This window comes from Daphnia carinata, chromosome 10, assembly GCF_022539665.2.
Source record: "Daphnia carinata strain CSIRO-1 chromosome 10, CSIRO_AGI_Dcar_HiC_V3, whole genome shotgun sequence".
Classification (NCBI taxonomy): domain Eukaryota; kingdom Metazoa; phylum Arthropoda; class Branchiopoda; order Diplostraca; family Daphniidae; genus Daphnia; species Daphnia carinata.
In genome coordinates this window covers 7,809,497-7,824,306 of record NC_081340.1, presented here as the reverse complement: position 1 = coordinate 7,824,306, position 14,810 = coordinate 7,809,497, and the positions used below count along the sequence as shown (strand labels likewise).

The window sequence follows — 14,810 nt, the reverse complement described above, 5'->3', positions numbered from 1 at the left end:
AATGCGCAGTGGAAATGAATAGGAAAAGCAAGACAAACGGCCAGGGGAAATGAAAACGGTCACCCCACCCTGAGTTCCTCTTGCGAGCCGGTTTTGTATTGGAGGTCGAAATCAGTTGCATCATTTCTCGTTCGCGCTGGTGATTGCCTTCTCCCGGGATGGCTCGTGTGTTTCTGTTTGATTTTTTTTTTTTTTTTTTTTTTTTTTTTTTTTGCATCAATTTGCCAGCGACCTCTACGCGCACGTACATACCAAAGTCATAGAAAACTTTGTTTTTTTTAATGAGCGTTTGCTGCGTTGAAATGAAACTTTTTGGCGTTCGCTAGCGCACTGACTGAACTACGCAATAAGTTTTGCTTTTTTTAAAAATACGCTAGCGAGAAGGAAGAGCGAAGAAGAGAGAGAGTTAGTTGCGCTTGTTGTACGGATCGTTTGCGATCGTAAAGCGACCCATTGGAAAGGCTAATATTGATAGCGAACCCCTTTAGCTAGCAACTCATTAACGAGTCGGATGATGAGGTGTAGGCGAATCGATAATTCATGAAAGGGCACCAATGGCCTCCGTCGATCTAGTAGTAGAACAAGGTGCTCTTTGCAACAAAAAAAAAAAAAAAAAAAAAGGAATGAAAAACTCACCGTGGCCTTCTCTAGGCAGCGGAGCAGGTGATGGTGCTGCAATTCGAAAATGTCTTCTTCTCGGAGCCAGTGTTGATCGTCGCCACCGCCGGCGCCGTTCTCACCGTCCATGCCCAATCCGGACTCTTGAGCGAGGAGACGCGACTCGACGGCCCGTTTCTTCGACAGGAACGCGGCGCCTGAAGTGGCTTTGGCCATCCGGATGCGAGCCAATCGCGCTTTCTGTTTCGTTTTTTGAAAAAAAAAACAATAAAAAAACAAGGGCAACTTAATTATTTGATTTGAAAAGAAAAAAAAAACAACAACAACAACAAAAAAAACAACTAAAATTTAAGAGAACATCGCATCTCGTATAGGAAAAATCGAAGAGCCCTTTAAACTCTTCCCTTTTGTGTTGCCATCATTAACAACTCAATGGATCAAATGGCTGGATATATCGGTTGGATCGTTGACTGATCAATGGACCTGCTGATGTGTCGCTTGAGAAATGGCGAGGGCAGGACAGAGACGAATGATGCAGGTGTTGGTGGATCAAGCCCCAATAATCAAAAGGGGGGGGGGGGGGGAACTGGAAAGAGGGAAAAGAGGGAAAGCGAAAACTTGCCTTTTGAGCCTTGCGCTTGTCGGCCCGCTGATTTTGATGGTAAATGCGGCTAAAGTTGGAAACGATGACGGGAACTGGCAGGGCGATGACCAGCACTCCGCTGAGTGAACAAACGCCGCCCACCACTTTGCCGGCTATCGTCTTGGGAACCATATCGCCGTACCTGTTAAGTTCAATTACAATCATCGCAATTAACGAAAGAAAAACAAATCAAATCTCGTTAGTAGAAAACGGAGGGATGGGGCCGTTTAGGGAATGGGAGGGGGGGGGGGATTGTATTTTTGGCAGACGCATTAGACAGGTCAAAGATAACGTTTTCCTTGAAGGCTATGCAAAATAGCGAAGAAAATGATGTCAAAACGCGTGACGGAATGAACGCGATAAGGGAGACGTGGCACTTGCTCATGTTGGACCAGCGCCTGAATCATTTTGTCTTTTCTTCATGTAAGCAAAACAAAGAAATATCTTAACAGTTGATTTTTCTTTTTTTTTTTTTTTTTCTTTCACTCTTTTCAAATTCCTTGTCGCGCGTCTTTGTTTTTGCGTTTGTTTCATTTTTGTGTGCGTGCGTGTGTTGAGCATCGACGCCACCGTCTCGAACGAACGCGAATCCCCTCTGCTTTCCGACTTGATTGTGTTCTCCATTTTTTTTTTTTTTTTTTTTTTTTTTTTTTTTTTTTTGGCTTGTCATCTGCGAAGCTTCGATCTATTGGACGTTGAAAAATATGGGGCCATTTGTGTGATGGTAACGCGGATGATACAGACTTTTTTCGGCCCCCTTCTCCTTTTTTGTTTCAAAAAGAAAATATTTTAGTGAGAGAGGACGTCGACAAGGACATGATGGGGTCCTTTGTCAACGCCACGATCGAAGTTGAATGGATTTCTGCTGTCGCTTTTCTCGAGTGAGTGCGAGAGGGAGAGAGAGAGAGTGAAACACTTACGTCAGAGTTCAGACAATGTGTGTCTCCGTTGTGCAACTCTTCTCACTCGATGGATTCACGTCCCACCCGCGCCGCCATCCATCCATCCATCCATCCCATCCCATCCCATCACCTTGCTTGTTTCATCAGAGGGCACGCAAACTTGGCCACATACCCGACACACACACACATAGACACTACGAGTTTTGATGGGTTTTTGTTCTAAAATGAAACCGTAAGACTATCGATCGATTGAAACATAATGAAACGTGGAACACGTTTGTCTATGGATTAACTCTTGTGTCTGTTTCACTTTTATCGCGAACGGCCGAGTGCTATGTTCTTCTTTTTTTTTTTTTTTTTGATCGGTGAGCTTCAACTTTTTACCTGGCCGAATGGTGGGCGAGTGAGATGAGTAATACGTTCCCCTTTTAAAAAAGGCTGTCCAACGGGAAAGGCGGAACAGTGGCATGGGTGGTGGTAGATGAGACGTTGGGGTAAATAAAAAAAAGGGGGGGGGGGGGGGTCAGTGGTGATACACTGGACGTCAAAACTTTGGCATCGAAACAGGATATGATTAATAATGCGGGTCACGAAGGTGAATCACGAAACCCAACCCTTCATTTGTCATTTTGTGTTTCCTCTTTTGTTGTTTTTTTTTTTTTTTTTTTTTTTTTTTCTTTTTTTTTTTTTTTTAATTTTCGACGCGAGAAAAGTCGATTAAAATTGTGGGTTTGAAATCAGAAGAGGATCGACGCCAACGCACAGAGTGCGAGAGACAATTCGCCGTGTGTTTCTTATACTGTTGGCAAGAGTTGAGCGTATCGGGAGGCTGACAAGGTGGTAGAATGGGTATTGATTGAACGTCGTCATGGCAACGCTCCTTTTTTTTTTTTTTTTTTTCAAACTGTGCAAGTCCCAGTCTTCTCTCACCGTGTGATGCCTCACTGTTATCGTTCACTGGCCTTGGCCTTTTCTCTCTTTCTCTCTCTCTCACTTTCTCTCTTACTCTTAACCTTTTATGATTGTTCCGCTTCGCCTGGCTCGTCCGCTTTCCCTCCAATCACGAACTTACACAGGCAGGTTCCCATTGAAAGTGGTCCCGACGCTGCACTCTGGCGACTCCACCATTCGGCCCAATATCGAAAAACTTTGGCTGCGGGAATCATCGGAGCCCCCGAGTCCTCGGCCGCCCAAGTTCCAATCGCATCTCACGCCGGCCCGACGTCTAATCATACTTTCCTTCCTCCTCTTTTTCGTTTCTTTTCTTTTTTCTTTTTTTTTCTTTTTTTTTTTTAAATCTTAAGCTTTTAGGGTGTTTGTATCGAATTCTTTATGACCCAGCAGCGACCACTTGACGTCAAGACGTCAGCGCTTCCGTCATACCAGATGGCCAAAGATCTTTGGCCATGTTCTTGCTTTCCCATTAATAGCTTTCGTGGAACGGGAGGGAAGGGAGGGGGGGGGGGGTGGCCAATTTGGATTGGAAATTTTTTTTTTTTTTTTTTTTTGAGATCAAAATTCTTTTGCAGATGTAATAGCCACAAGGATAGAAGATTTGTTGCCCGGCCAGTTGGCACGGTCGTCATGGCCGATTCACTTTTCGATTTTGATTACAACTTGTTTTGTTTTGCTTGTTTTTTTTTTCTTTTTGTTGTTGTTATTGACCAAAAGAAAAAAAAAAAAAAAGAAAAGAAAAGAGGAAGATAGTGATCTGAGACGTGATTCATCGTCTAGGGCCCTGGTCATTTTTGTAGGGATGAGATTTATTTTTGTTCGTGTTTTGCCCCGCACCTTTAAAAGGCCGTTTGACAAATGGGTTCAGAAATCAGGACGCGTCCAGCAGTAGCATCGCTACCACCACTTTGGCAAGATGGATCGAGTTATCGGCTTGCAATGAAGCAACGAAAATCGTTTGTCGTCTAGAGAGGGAAATAAAAGGAGGGAAAAAAAAGATTGATGTTTGAGATGAGTGCCGCTAGGTTAACAGGAAATAATCGGCCGAGTGTTGCGAGGAAACAAGAGAATTCAAATCACCAAACTGTTGGGCGCTCGCATCCCGCGGTGCACACGGCACCAGCGTACGTCTTGAGATTTGGATTTTTCATCATCAAGTTATTGATTGCCACCTTTGCAACGGTGGTTCTATTCGTTCACACGCGTGCAAACGTGAGGCTGCAGCGACGGCGCATCCGCAATTTTTTCTTTTTCTTTTTTTTTTGTTTTTTTTTCTCTCTTTGGCCGCCCTTTTCTGCCTCGATATTAGGGGAGGGACCGACGTGGGGTTTTGCGTTTCTCTGCCTACCAATCTCGCGTCTGCTGAATATTAGACGTTGGCGCTCGGATATAGATATCACTATCAATGTCTGACGAACTGCTTTGCTATTCGCGCTGCGCTTTTCATAACGTCCATCGATCGGTGGCACCGCCACCGTCATCTTCCTGTTGTCATATCTCACATTCCTCTATACATTTTTTTTTTTTTTTTTTTTTTTTTTTTTCCCACATTTAGATTTTTATTTTTGGTTATTTCCCTTTGCGTTTTCCATCTATCCGTTCATCCATCCGTCGTGGAACATGCGTGTGTGCTACCAACAATGTTTCCTTCCCATTTCTCTATTTTTTTTTTTTTTTTTTTTTTTTTTTTTTTTCGGTCCGTGTATTTGTGTATTCACTTTCTATCCGCTTTCCCCCCCCCCCCCCCCCATTTTTCTTTCTTCTTCTTTTTCACGCCGTTTATTGAACAGCTGACGTTTACTCCAGTCTATTCGATAAAAGGTCTCAAATATTAGATGAGGTAGGCAAGCAAAAAAAAAAAAAAAAAAAAAAATTGTTTAATTTCGTCATTTTTCGGTTACCCCATTTTGAATTGATTTATCGCATCTCTTAATATTGGGAAAACGATGTTGATTTAATTTTTTTTTTTGGGGGGGGGGGATCTAATTCGATCGAATCAGGGACTAGCGAACAGATTGAATATATATATAGGGCGGGATTGACGATGCTAAATATGAACAGGATTTAGTTAAAAAAAAAAAAAAAAAAAAAAAAAAAAAAAAAGGAGGGAGAAAAGATGAGAAAGAGGAGAAAGAAAAAATGGCGTACCCGAGAGTTGTCATGGTGACGATGGTGTACCAGAAAGCGGCCGGAATGGAGGTGAAATTGGTTCCGTCGACGTTCTTTTCCGCGTAGAACATGACGGTAGCGAAGATGATGATGGCCATGGCCAGCGAGAAGACGAGGAAACCCAACTCTGAGGCGCAGCTCTTGAGCGTGTAGCCCAAAATGCGCAAACCTTGCGAGTGACGCGAGAACTTGAAGATGCGGAAGACGCGGAAGACTCGCAACGTCACAAACGCTCCTGAAAAATGGTCGTACATTGAGACGTTGATCAATGTTAGTTTTAGTGTTTTCAAACAAAATGGCCTATCATTTTCTTTTCTTTCTTTCTTTTTTTTTTTTCTTGTTTTTTTTTTTTTTTCTTAAACAAATTGTCTGGCGGCATAATTGAGACGCGCCCGCAATTTGATCATTGGACCATCACACGCACAACTATGACTCATTTGCAGTCATTGCGTTCTACACGGCCACTCCTTCCTTTTCCTCCTTGAAGAGGGGAGCCGAAGAAAAATGATGACGAATCGATTGGACAAGCAATTTGATGACCATGTCACGAACATTTTTTTTTTTTTTTTTTTTTTTTGTTTCTTGTTCCCATTTTCTTTCTTTTCTTTTCTTTTCGTTTTTTGTTTTTTTGTTTTTTTTTGCTGTTGAGTTGATATGCACAAAAACCTACGACCATGTTGAACTGTGTCGAGAGCTATCATCAAATCGTCTGCCCCATCGAATAGTCACATCATCGTTCGTTCTGCATGACTTAACACGCCCTCTTCTCCCCCCCCCCCCGTCCTAGCAGACACAGCGAAATTTCAAAATGACAGATAGACTTAAGACACAACGCAGCGCATGAAAACGTGTGCGTCGTACTACGTTTAACCACGAAAATGAAAACTCGATGCATCGCAATCGTCACAACGTAAAAAACGAGACGGTAGGCACGTCATGTTTCACATTGATTTTTGACTGGGGAAGAGGGGAGGGGGTTAGGGGTAGGGGTAGGGGGGTTTGTCTTTTTCTTTGAGACCCAATAAGAGTTGTGGTATGTTTTTTCTCGTTAGCCATCAACTGAAGAGAAACGGATGTAACCGGATATTTTCTTCCTTTTTTTTTTTTTTTTTTTGCCCCTTTTTCCTCCGCTGTCTCTCTCTCTCTCTCTCTCTCCGTGTCTGTGTTTATGTTATTTTCGATACGATACGGATGAGCAGCCGGTCGCTGCGCTACCAAATTCTCACGGTCTCTTTTCAGGCCACAGAGCGAAGCCTAAACAAAAACTACCATTTTTTTTTTTTTCGTTTTTCGTTTACTTGTTTTTTGTTTGATATTATGGTTTTCATCTTTTGATACGTTTTTTTTTTTGTTTCGTCTATACAAATGAGGGCGATGCTACTGGCAGCAAAGTTTTTGGCGTACGCTCGATTATGACGATATGAATGACGCCAGAAGGTTTGCGTGCTCTCCTCGTTTTCATCTCGCCCGCTGTTCCGCTGTGTGTCTGATTGCCAAGCGAAATGGCGTATAGAGTGGCCGGTTGGCCAGCAACAGCAGCTTGCCTTGTACGACACATACTGTACACACACACAAGTACGTTTTGGTAGTAGGAGTATAGTACTAGAGGTAGTAGGGCTGGTATTACATGGACGTACTACACAACACCCTCCGCCGAATCTGAAAGTTTTCTTTTTTGGCACTTTCCTGTCTGTGCCAAGTTCAACATGACAAGAGACAAAAGGAACGACGTCAAATGAGGACGCGTAGAGTACACGACGGGTGGAGGGGGGGGGGGGGAGTGCTGTTGTTTTTTTTTTTTTGTTTTTTTTTTTTTTGTTTTTTTAGTAAATAAGAAGAGGGAAAAAAAAATGGAGAAAACATAACGTGACGGCTGAATCTCTTCTTCCTATGTGCCTGTGATTTTTCTCGCATTGTTGTTGGAATTGAATGCTGGCTACACGTCCGCTTGTTTTATTCTTGCCATCTTTTTTTTTTTTTTTTTGATTTCCTCCTCTTTGTTATTCAACTGTCGGCCACCAATTTCTTTGGGCATCGTCTTTCCTTTTTTGCGTGTGCGTATTTTCCGCACTGGTAAAAATAAAAGGGGGGGGGGGTCTAGTCGGACGACAAATGGCATGAGCCCGAATTGCGAATCGAAGACTCTTGTGAGACACTTCCTAAAAAACGCTATAGGAAAAAAAAAAACAAAAAAAAAGATGGCGCGCTTGTGTGTGTGTGTGTGTGTGTGTGTGTGTGTATATGTATACATACATACGAAACACGTACGGCATTCGTGCGTGTGTAGCAAATCCAAGCAGTTGTGTAATCTATTGTGATGTGTCGCAGCGGCGGCGGGTCGTAAATAGTTCACGCGCTCCAGCAGCATTTGGCCATCAAATAATAGCAACACAAACAACCACGGAAGACAAAAAAAAAAACAAAAAACGCGAGGGGGGGGGGGGGGGGGAGAAAATAATAATACAAAAAAAAAAAAAAAAAAAAAAAATCGGGGTGGTGGATTTTTGCTGCGACGCTTTTCCCGTTGGCAACGCCCAGAGATTTACCATCTGCAAAGCACCGGGAAAATCCCTTTGCGTCGGCCGTGACCCTTTTGGTTTGTCTATTCCGCATCGCCCTTTAATATAATATCCATTTTTTTTTATCTCTCTCTCTCTCTCTCTCATCGTAGCATCGTCCGATTTACTTATTGTTTTTTCTTTTTATTCTCGCAACTCCGATCGTGATCGGTGCTCCCTTTTTTTTCTTCGTCATGTTGAGCGGCCAAGTGAAACTATCGGCGAGTTTCGCGACGAAAGAAGTTGAGCTTCGCCTACAGCTTTTCGCTTGCTGTCCTTTCCTTTTTTTTTTTTTTTTTTTTTTTTTTTGTCTATAAATCAGTTGCTGAACGGCAGCCCAAGCGCAATGATCCTCCCCCCCCCCCCCCCCCCCCCCGATATAGAGTTCCAGAAATGGAGACACCAGTCCCGCGTACCAACGTCGCACACTTTCCTGTTGACTAGTGCGCTTTTATTTATAAGCCCCGCTCCGCGTTTTCCAATTCGATCGAATCGACTTGTTATTCATTTTGCGCATTTTTTTTTTTTCGATTTCGATGCTTTTGTTTTGCTTGCCTTTCTGATCGGCGAATATCAATCAATACCGCCATTCATGAACGGCTATTATTGATTTAGAATGGCTCTTTTTTACGCTTGTCTAATTAATGCGTTTCATGTGCCGCCGACCCGTGTCCTCCCGTGAGGGTTAACACATCTCCCCGTGGAGCTGTCGGGCTAGTCTAAACTGCCGTTTTCCACAAAGACGACGAGGAGCCCATTGACATCGTATGTTACTTCCAAAAATAATTGGCCCGACAGGAAAGGAGGAGAGGGGAGGGGGGGAGTGATTCAGGTCTTGTTTTTCGATTGATCGGCTCTTATTCGACGTGCTCTGCCGCTAAAGACATGGGTTTTACTGTTTAAATCTAGACGATGCCGACGCGAAACGCTGCACGTTTGATATTAGATGGTGGGTAGCATTTCAGCCTGTCTGCTTTTGTCGTGGCCCGTTGACGCCAGGGTCTGAATTATACAATCGTGATACGAGACGGGCTGATATCGACTTTCAAGGAACGCAAGACGAGATCGCACAAGCAAAAAAGAAAAAAAAAAAGCGTAGCTCTCAAGTGTAGCGGAAAATTCGCAGAAATAAATGGCCAAGTGGATAGAAAAATCAAGGAGCAGTTAGGATAGAGCGGAGAATAAAGAGAGGTAACAAGGAAGGACGTGCCTAATCCCTCGGAAGAAGAAGAAAAAAAAAAATGATCCGATGGATCCAGTTGAAGATAGGCGTTGTAGGTCTTTGGTGCAGAGCGCGAGATTGGATGCAATGATGAAGCCCGGATTAATGCAACAGAGAAGCAGAGAGAGAGACTGTAGATGTATATAGTAACCACGTCTAGACCGAATAGTGTTGTCTGTCGGCGAAACATGCAGAAGAAGAGTCTTGGTCAAATAGTTGGTTTATGGGTGGGACGGTAATAGAAAAGACGATCGAGTAGGTCCTTTTTTTTTTTTCTATTTGCCGTGTACGACACTTTAAGCTTTCCCAACAGCGGACGGGGAGGGGGGGGGGGGCCTCCCCCCCCCCCCCCAAGGCTATCGTGAAGGATCGAATTTTTGCACAAATAGAAAAGGAGAGGAAGATGGGAATCGATGACGGTGTATCTACAAAGACATCCGGTAATAAAAAAAAAAATAAAAAAAAAAAGGGATGATATCGTTGATTTACTTCTTCCACACACACACACAAAAAAAGAAATGGATTGCGATGGATTTTGTTGCTGAATAATCGAGCAACAAGAAGCTATTTTCCATAATGGTCGTTTTCAGAGTATCTCTACATCATTGAGTCACATTTCCTATGGTATTGAGTGGGGAGGGAACGTTATTGTTTTGATGATTCCCAAAAGATGTGAAGCAGTTGGAAATGGCCTATCGGGTGCTACAGCCGTAATGACGAGAAACAAAAAGGCAAAAAAAAAAAAAGGAAGAACATGAAAGATAATGGGAAGGCATAAAACATCACATAAAAAAAGAAGCTTCTTTGATGATCTGCCTTTGATGCCTTTCGACTCTTCCCTTCATCCAACCTCCTCTTTTTTTCTTTTTTTTTTTTTAACGTTTGCTCATTGCGACATTCGATTGGCACTCAAATTTAAGGCCCTTCAATATTCAAGGTTTTTGTTGAATTTTTTTTTACGACTTGAATTGGTTTATTTTTTGTTGGAAGACGTACCTGAGACGTCGTCGTTTTCGGTAGTGATGCCCAGACCGATATAGTAGGGCAGAATGGCCACGACGTCGATGATGGACATGACCGATCGCATAAACTTGCATCGGTCCGGCGCGGCGAATAATCTGTTGACAATTTTTTTTTTGACAAAAAACGAAACATGTTAATCCTTTGATTATAGATAGGGAAAGGGAAGGAAAGGAGCGCTTAGCGAAAGGGATAGTCAAAAATAAACGCGATGCATAACGGGATTAAAGGAAATCTTTTCTTGGCTGTACGCAACTGTGTATACCGTCTATTATTGCATAGTTAGTTGGTTAGTTAGTTCATACTAAAGAAGATCATTTGTGACGCCGGGACAGGGGTAGGGTGGAGGATGGGTCGTGCGAACAAGAGCCGCTGTCTCGTGTAACATAGACGATAACAACGATAGACGGAGGATGGGGGAGGAGGGGGAGATGGTTAAGAGGATTAGATATGCTTACACACTCTCTTGTTCTACCTACGAGCTGCTTTACTAGACGACTAGTATTGTGTGTATGTAGTAAAGTATTGTGTATATATACTGTATATAGTGGCATCGTCATAATAATAACATCTTGTTACGCAACTCTACTTGATATGCAAACTTTGGTCTTTATGTCGTCCGCTACGGTTAACGGCTGTCAATGGACTTGATTCCTTTTCGTTGCGTCTCTCTCGTTTTCCTTTTGCTCCCCCCCCCCCTGTTTCGTTGGCATTGTTTAAGAAGAAATGGCAAGAGAAATGTAATCATCTTTTGTTGATTGTGGATTATATCGATCGAACGAATATATTCTACTCTATAATAAATCGAGTCTAAAAGCTTGCAACAATAGCGGGCTACGGGACCGGTTTGGCTGTCGCTCCCGTTGTCATGGCAACTGATCTTTTATACACGATCTAATAGCTGGCCGTCTTCTCAGGTGACGTTGCGTCGCTTGCACGTCCACGTTCAACAATTCAGTTCATTTTCTGGGGGGGGGGGGGGGCACGTTTATTTAGCGAGTCATCGAAATGGGGCCGCTGTGTGCCCCCAAACGAGAGGCGCACGATAGAAAAATACCATGTAAATTATTTGAGTGAAGACCATGACCTTTCAAGTTGCATAAACGAGACTGGCCTTAAGGTCCCGTCTGCAGGGGCCCATTGTTATTGGATTGCCAATTAGCGCTACCTACGGATAATTTGCCAAACTGGTCTGCAGGGATCAATCATGTGTTGCCCTAATAGTTAAAACGTCGAAAGAAATAGCTTGCGCTAATTATTCCATTAAGTTCTTGACGCAAACCAATGACCGATGTTTTTTTTTTTTTTTTTCATTTCCTTTTTACCCTTTTTTTTTTTTGTGTCTAATTCCATTGGCACTTAATCATCGGCTCCCTGTCGTTGTCCATCAAATGGCTTTAAAAAAAAAAAAAAAAAAAAAAAAGAGAGAGGTCACTTAACTGCTGCTGTCTGTAATTTTGGTTGAAAGACATATTGCGAAGCCGCTTTTCTTTTTCGTCGAGTGTGTTTGGCCCGTTGAAATTCGATTAGTTGGCGCACGCAATTCGCCAATGATTGCGCATTGATTATTGTGCCATTTGTTACGTGGGAGGAACGATGCCATTGTTAATATTTAAGCAAAGACTCGCAGACAATAAATAGCGTCCTCTTCAAAAGAATGGAAAAATTTTTGCATAAAGAGATAACTGTCTTTGTTCAAGAAAAAAAAAAAACAGCGTCCAAAATCGAAGGGTTAGGGAAGCAATAAATTGGTTGGAAAATCAAAATGACATTTTACTTGTATGTCGAAATAGATAGTAAAGATGTAGCCAAAAAACTGGCACAGTATAGTCCACTATTTGTCCCCCCCCCCCTCCCCAACTTTTTTTTTTTTTTATCTACCGGACCCAGAGAAAAAAAAAAAGGCGAATTCGTGAAAAGAGAAAAGAGAAAAAAAAAAAAAAAAATGAACAAAAGTTGGCAACCAGAAGCTACGTAGAATCATCTGCTCGTTTGCTTTTGGTCTTCTCGTTTTGCCCATGCATTGGCGACGGTAGACCCTATAAAATGACATCATAACACGCGGGAATAAAGAAAACACACACACACACATAGACACATAAAAAAAAAAAGTGGAACGCGTGTTTTTATGTTCTTTTTTTTTTTTTTTTTCTTTTTTCTGGAATGTACTCAACTTTCCACAAAGCCTTTGTATTGATATGTTTACTTGTATAAAAGGCTTGTTCGTGAAACAATGACGGGTCCCGCACTGAGACCCAACAAACGAAAACGTAGCAAATTGCCCCCCCCCCCCCTTTTTCTTTGCCCCACAATAATTTTGTTGCTTGTTTCGCCTTAGCCATTTCTTTTAAAGTGGGCTCTTTAAAAAAAAAAAACAAAAAAAAAAAAACAATGGGTACTCGTGTGTTCAACTCTTTGCCCTTCTAATTCAACCCATATTTCATCCCACACTAATGGAATTTCCGCTTTCTTTTTTTTTTTTTTTTTTTTACGATGTTAGCCAACGCGTAGATCAGAGCTGCGACCGTGTACGTGTGCGTGCAACGTGTACCAAGTTCTAGTATTTAAAAGAAAAAAGAAAAACTCTAGCTAACATCATCAAATGTAAACAGCGTACACATATAGATATGGGGAGTTATTCGTGTGACGTCTCGTTATGAAACTGCCAACTATCACGCCACTTAGGTTATATACCCCACAATTCAGTCTATATACCACCACCTACGCGTCATAGGAAAGAGACCAGCAGCACTATATATGCTAACAGTTTTGTATACAAACAAAAGGCAGAAGGCTCCTGATGGTTCCTCCTTTTATTTTTATTTTTCTCTTTCTCTCTCTTCTCTACATTATTTCCCTTTGTTTCGATCCCCGTTTTTTTTTTTTTTTTTTTTTTCTGTTGTTGTTTTATATTCTCCGACCGAACAGGGTCTATCGGATTGTTGGAAACATGTTTCTTTTCTTTCTCTTTGTTTTTGCTCTTTTGTTTGTTGTGGTGGTTGAGCAGTTTGGCGTCTCTCTCTCTCTCTCTGTAACTTCGAAAGAATAGCAACACTAATAAGCTCTACTGTTACCAATATGCCAGTCTCTCTCTCTCTCTCTCTCTCTCCTTCCTTCCTCCTCTCTCTTTTGTATATTTCAAAAGGGAAAATGAGACAAACCGTTGGGACAGTTGCTAACCATCCCAATCGATGGCTGAAGAGAGAACCAAATAGAACTTTGCTCCCCCATTTTTTTTTTTTTTTTTGGTTTGTTTTGGTCAGGGATATATTTCATGGAAACTTTGGCAAATGATGTCGACTGGACAGCTAGGACAGCAACGAAGAATTATAGGAGAAAAAAAAACAAATAACACAAAGGTGTATAATTGCTCTCGTCCTTTGTTAAGGAAGAAGAAAAAGGGGAGATCGATTTACACGTCGTTGACCACGCAAGTAATCAATAAATAAATAGCACCAGACGATGCATATTTATAAATATAGCACTGGCATTTTTTTGTTGTTGTTGTTAACGTCGTTACTGATTTACAAACGATAGTCAAAAATTGTCGCTGCGCGTGTCTATTCTGTGTATAAATACACACACACACACACGCACACACACACACACACGGTAGAATGTGAGCTACGTTCTTGGCCGTCCCCGTGACTCGAGCAATCGGCCGGTTGGGAGGGGAGACACGAAACGCTTCGTGTCCCGTGTTCTTTTCTCTCCACCTTCCCTCCCCCCCCCCCCCCCTCGTCTCGTTGTTGAGGAGTTACTATTTATACGCACCATCGTCGATGGGAAATAAATCAAATCGTATAATAGCGTTAATTTTTTCTCCCTGGCTTTGAAATACGGTCCATTCGCAATTGAAGTCTTCTCTTTTCAACGAATTATTGGATTGCGTCCGTCATTCATCAAATTTGCATAACGAATCGGCCTCGCTTGATTAGTTCACCTCCTTCATTTTGATTTTGAGATTCTATTGCGCCATCGAACGATTTGCGTTGGATCCCGCAAAATGAAAAAAAGATGGCGTTCCAGTACACGTATATTGAGCGCACAAGTGTAGAATGCAACGCTCGATTAGGTTTTGATCGTCTATTTGGTTTTTCTCTTGCTTTAACTGCGAGACGAAAACTAGACTTTGTGTATGTGTGCATGCTGGCATGAGGATATAGCGACCAGCCTTGCCCTCAATGACGCAACGGTGCTTCGCCATCACTCCAATCATTGCCAGCACACGTCGTCGAACCACACACACACACACACACACACACACGCACACGCACACGCACATACACAGAGAGAGAACAGTGGGCGCCATTTATCAAGCCCAGTTGGCTTCTTTGCTATCTATAAATACGTAGGAATTTGGACAAGTCGTTGGTTCGCTCGTTATTTGGGCAAGGTCGGCCATTCTGATTCATCGTGTACGTGTGTGTGTGTGTGTGTGTGTGTTGTGTGCGTTACTCATTGGCTCGGCTGTCCTGCCATGTCGAATGGCAACAGCAACAGCCAACAACTCCTCTTCTTCTTCTTCCTCCTCCTCCTCCTCCTCCTCCTCCTCCTTCTTTCTTTCTTTCTTTCTTTCTTTCTGTTTCATTCAGTGCTTAGACACGTCATCCCAAACGCCAAAAGGTACAGGGCCTGTTAACTGCTTGTCTGTTTGTTTCAAGCCAAACCGCCGCCCGTCTTCCATCGCCCGTCCTAGTCAATAAAGACACACAGCCAGTCAT

At 42.5% G+C, this 14,810-nt stretch overlaps 1 protein-coding gene across 2 annotated transcripts in view; it reads right to left on the bottom strand.

Annotated features, from left to right (window-relative positions):
• LOC130701470 (potassium voltage-gated channel protein Shal-like) overlaps positions 1–14,810 on the bottom strand; it is a 40,360-nt gene that overhangs the window by 7,568 nt on the left and 17,982 nt on the right. For both annotated transcript variants that reach the window (XM_057523452.2, XM_059497392.1), the window contains exons 5-8: positions 10,063–10,184; positions 5,266–5,521; positions 1,237–1,403; positions 637–854 (exon numbers count right to left, since the gene is read on the bottom strand). In XM_057523452.2, the coding sequence (XP_057379435.1) occupies positions 637–854; positions 1,237–1,403; positions 5,266–5,521; positions 10,063–10,184 (763 nt within the window). The remainder of the gene's footprint in view (positions 1–636; positions 855–1,236; positions 1,404–5,265; positions 5,522–10,062; positions 10,185–14,810) is intronic.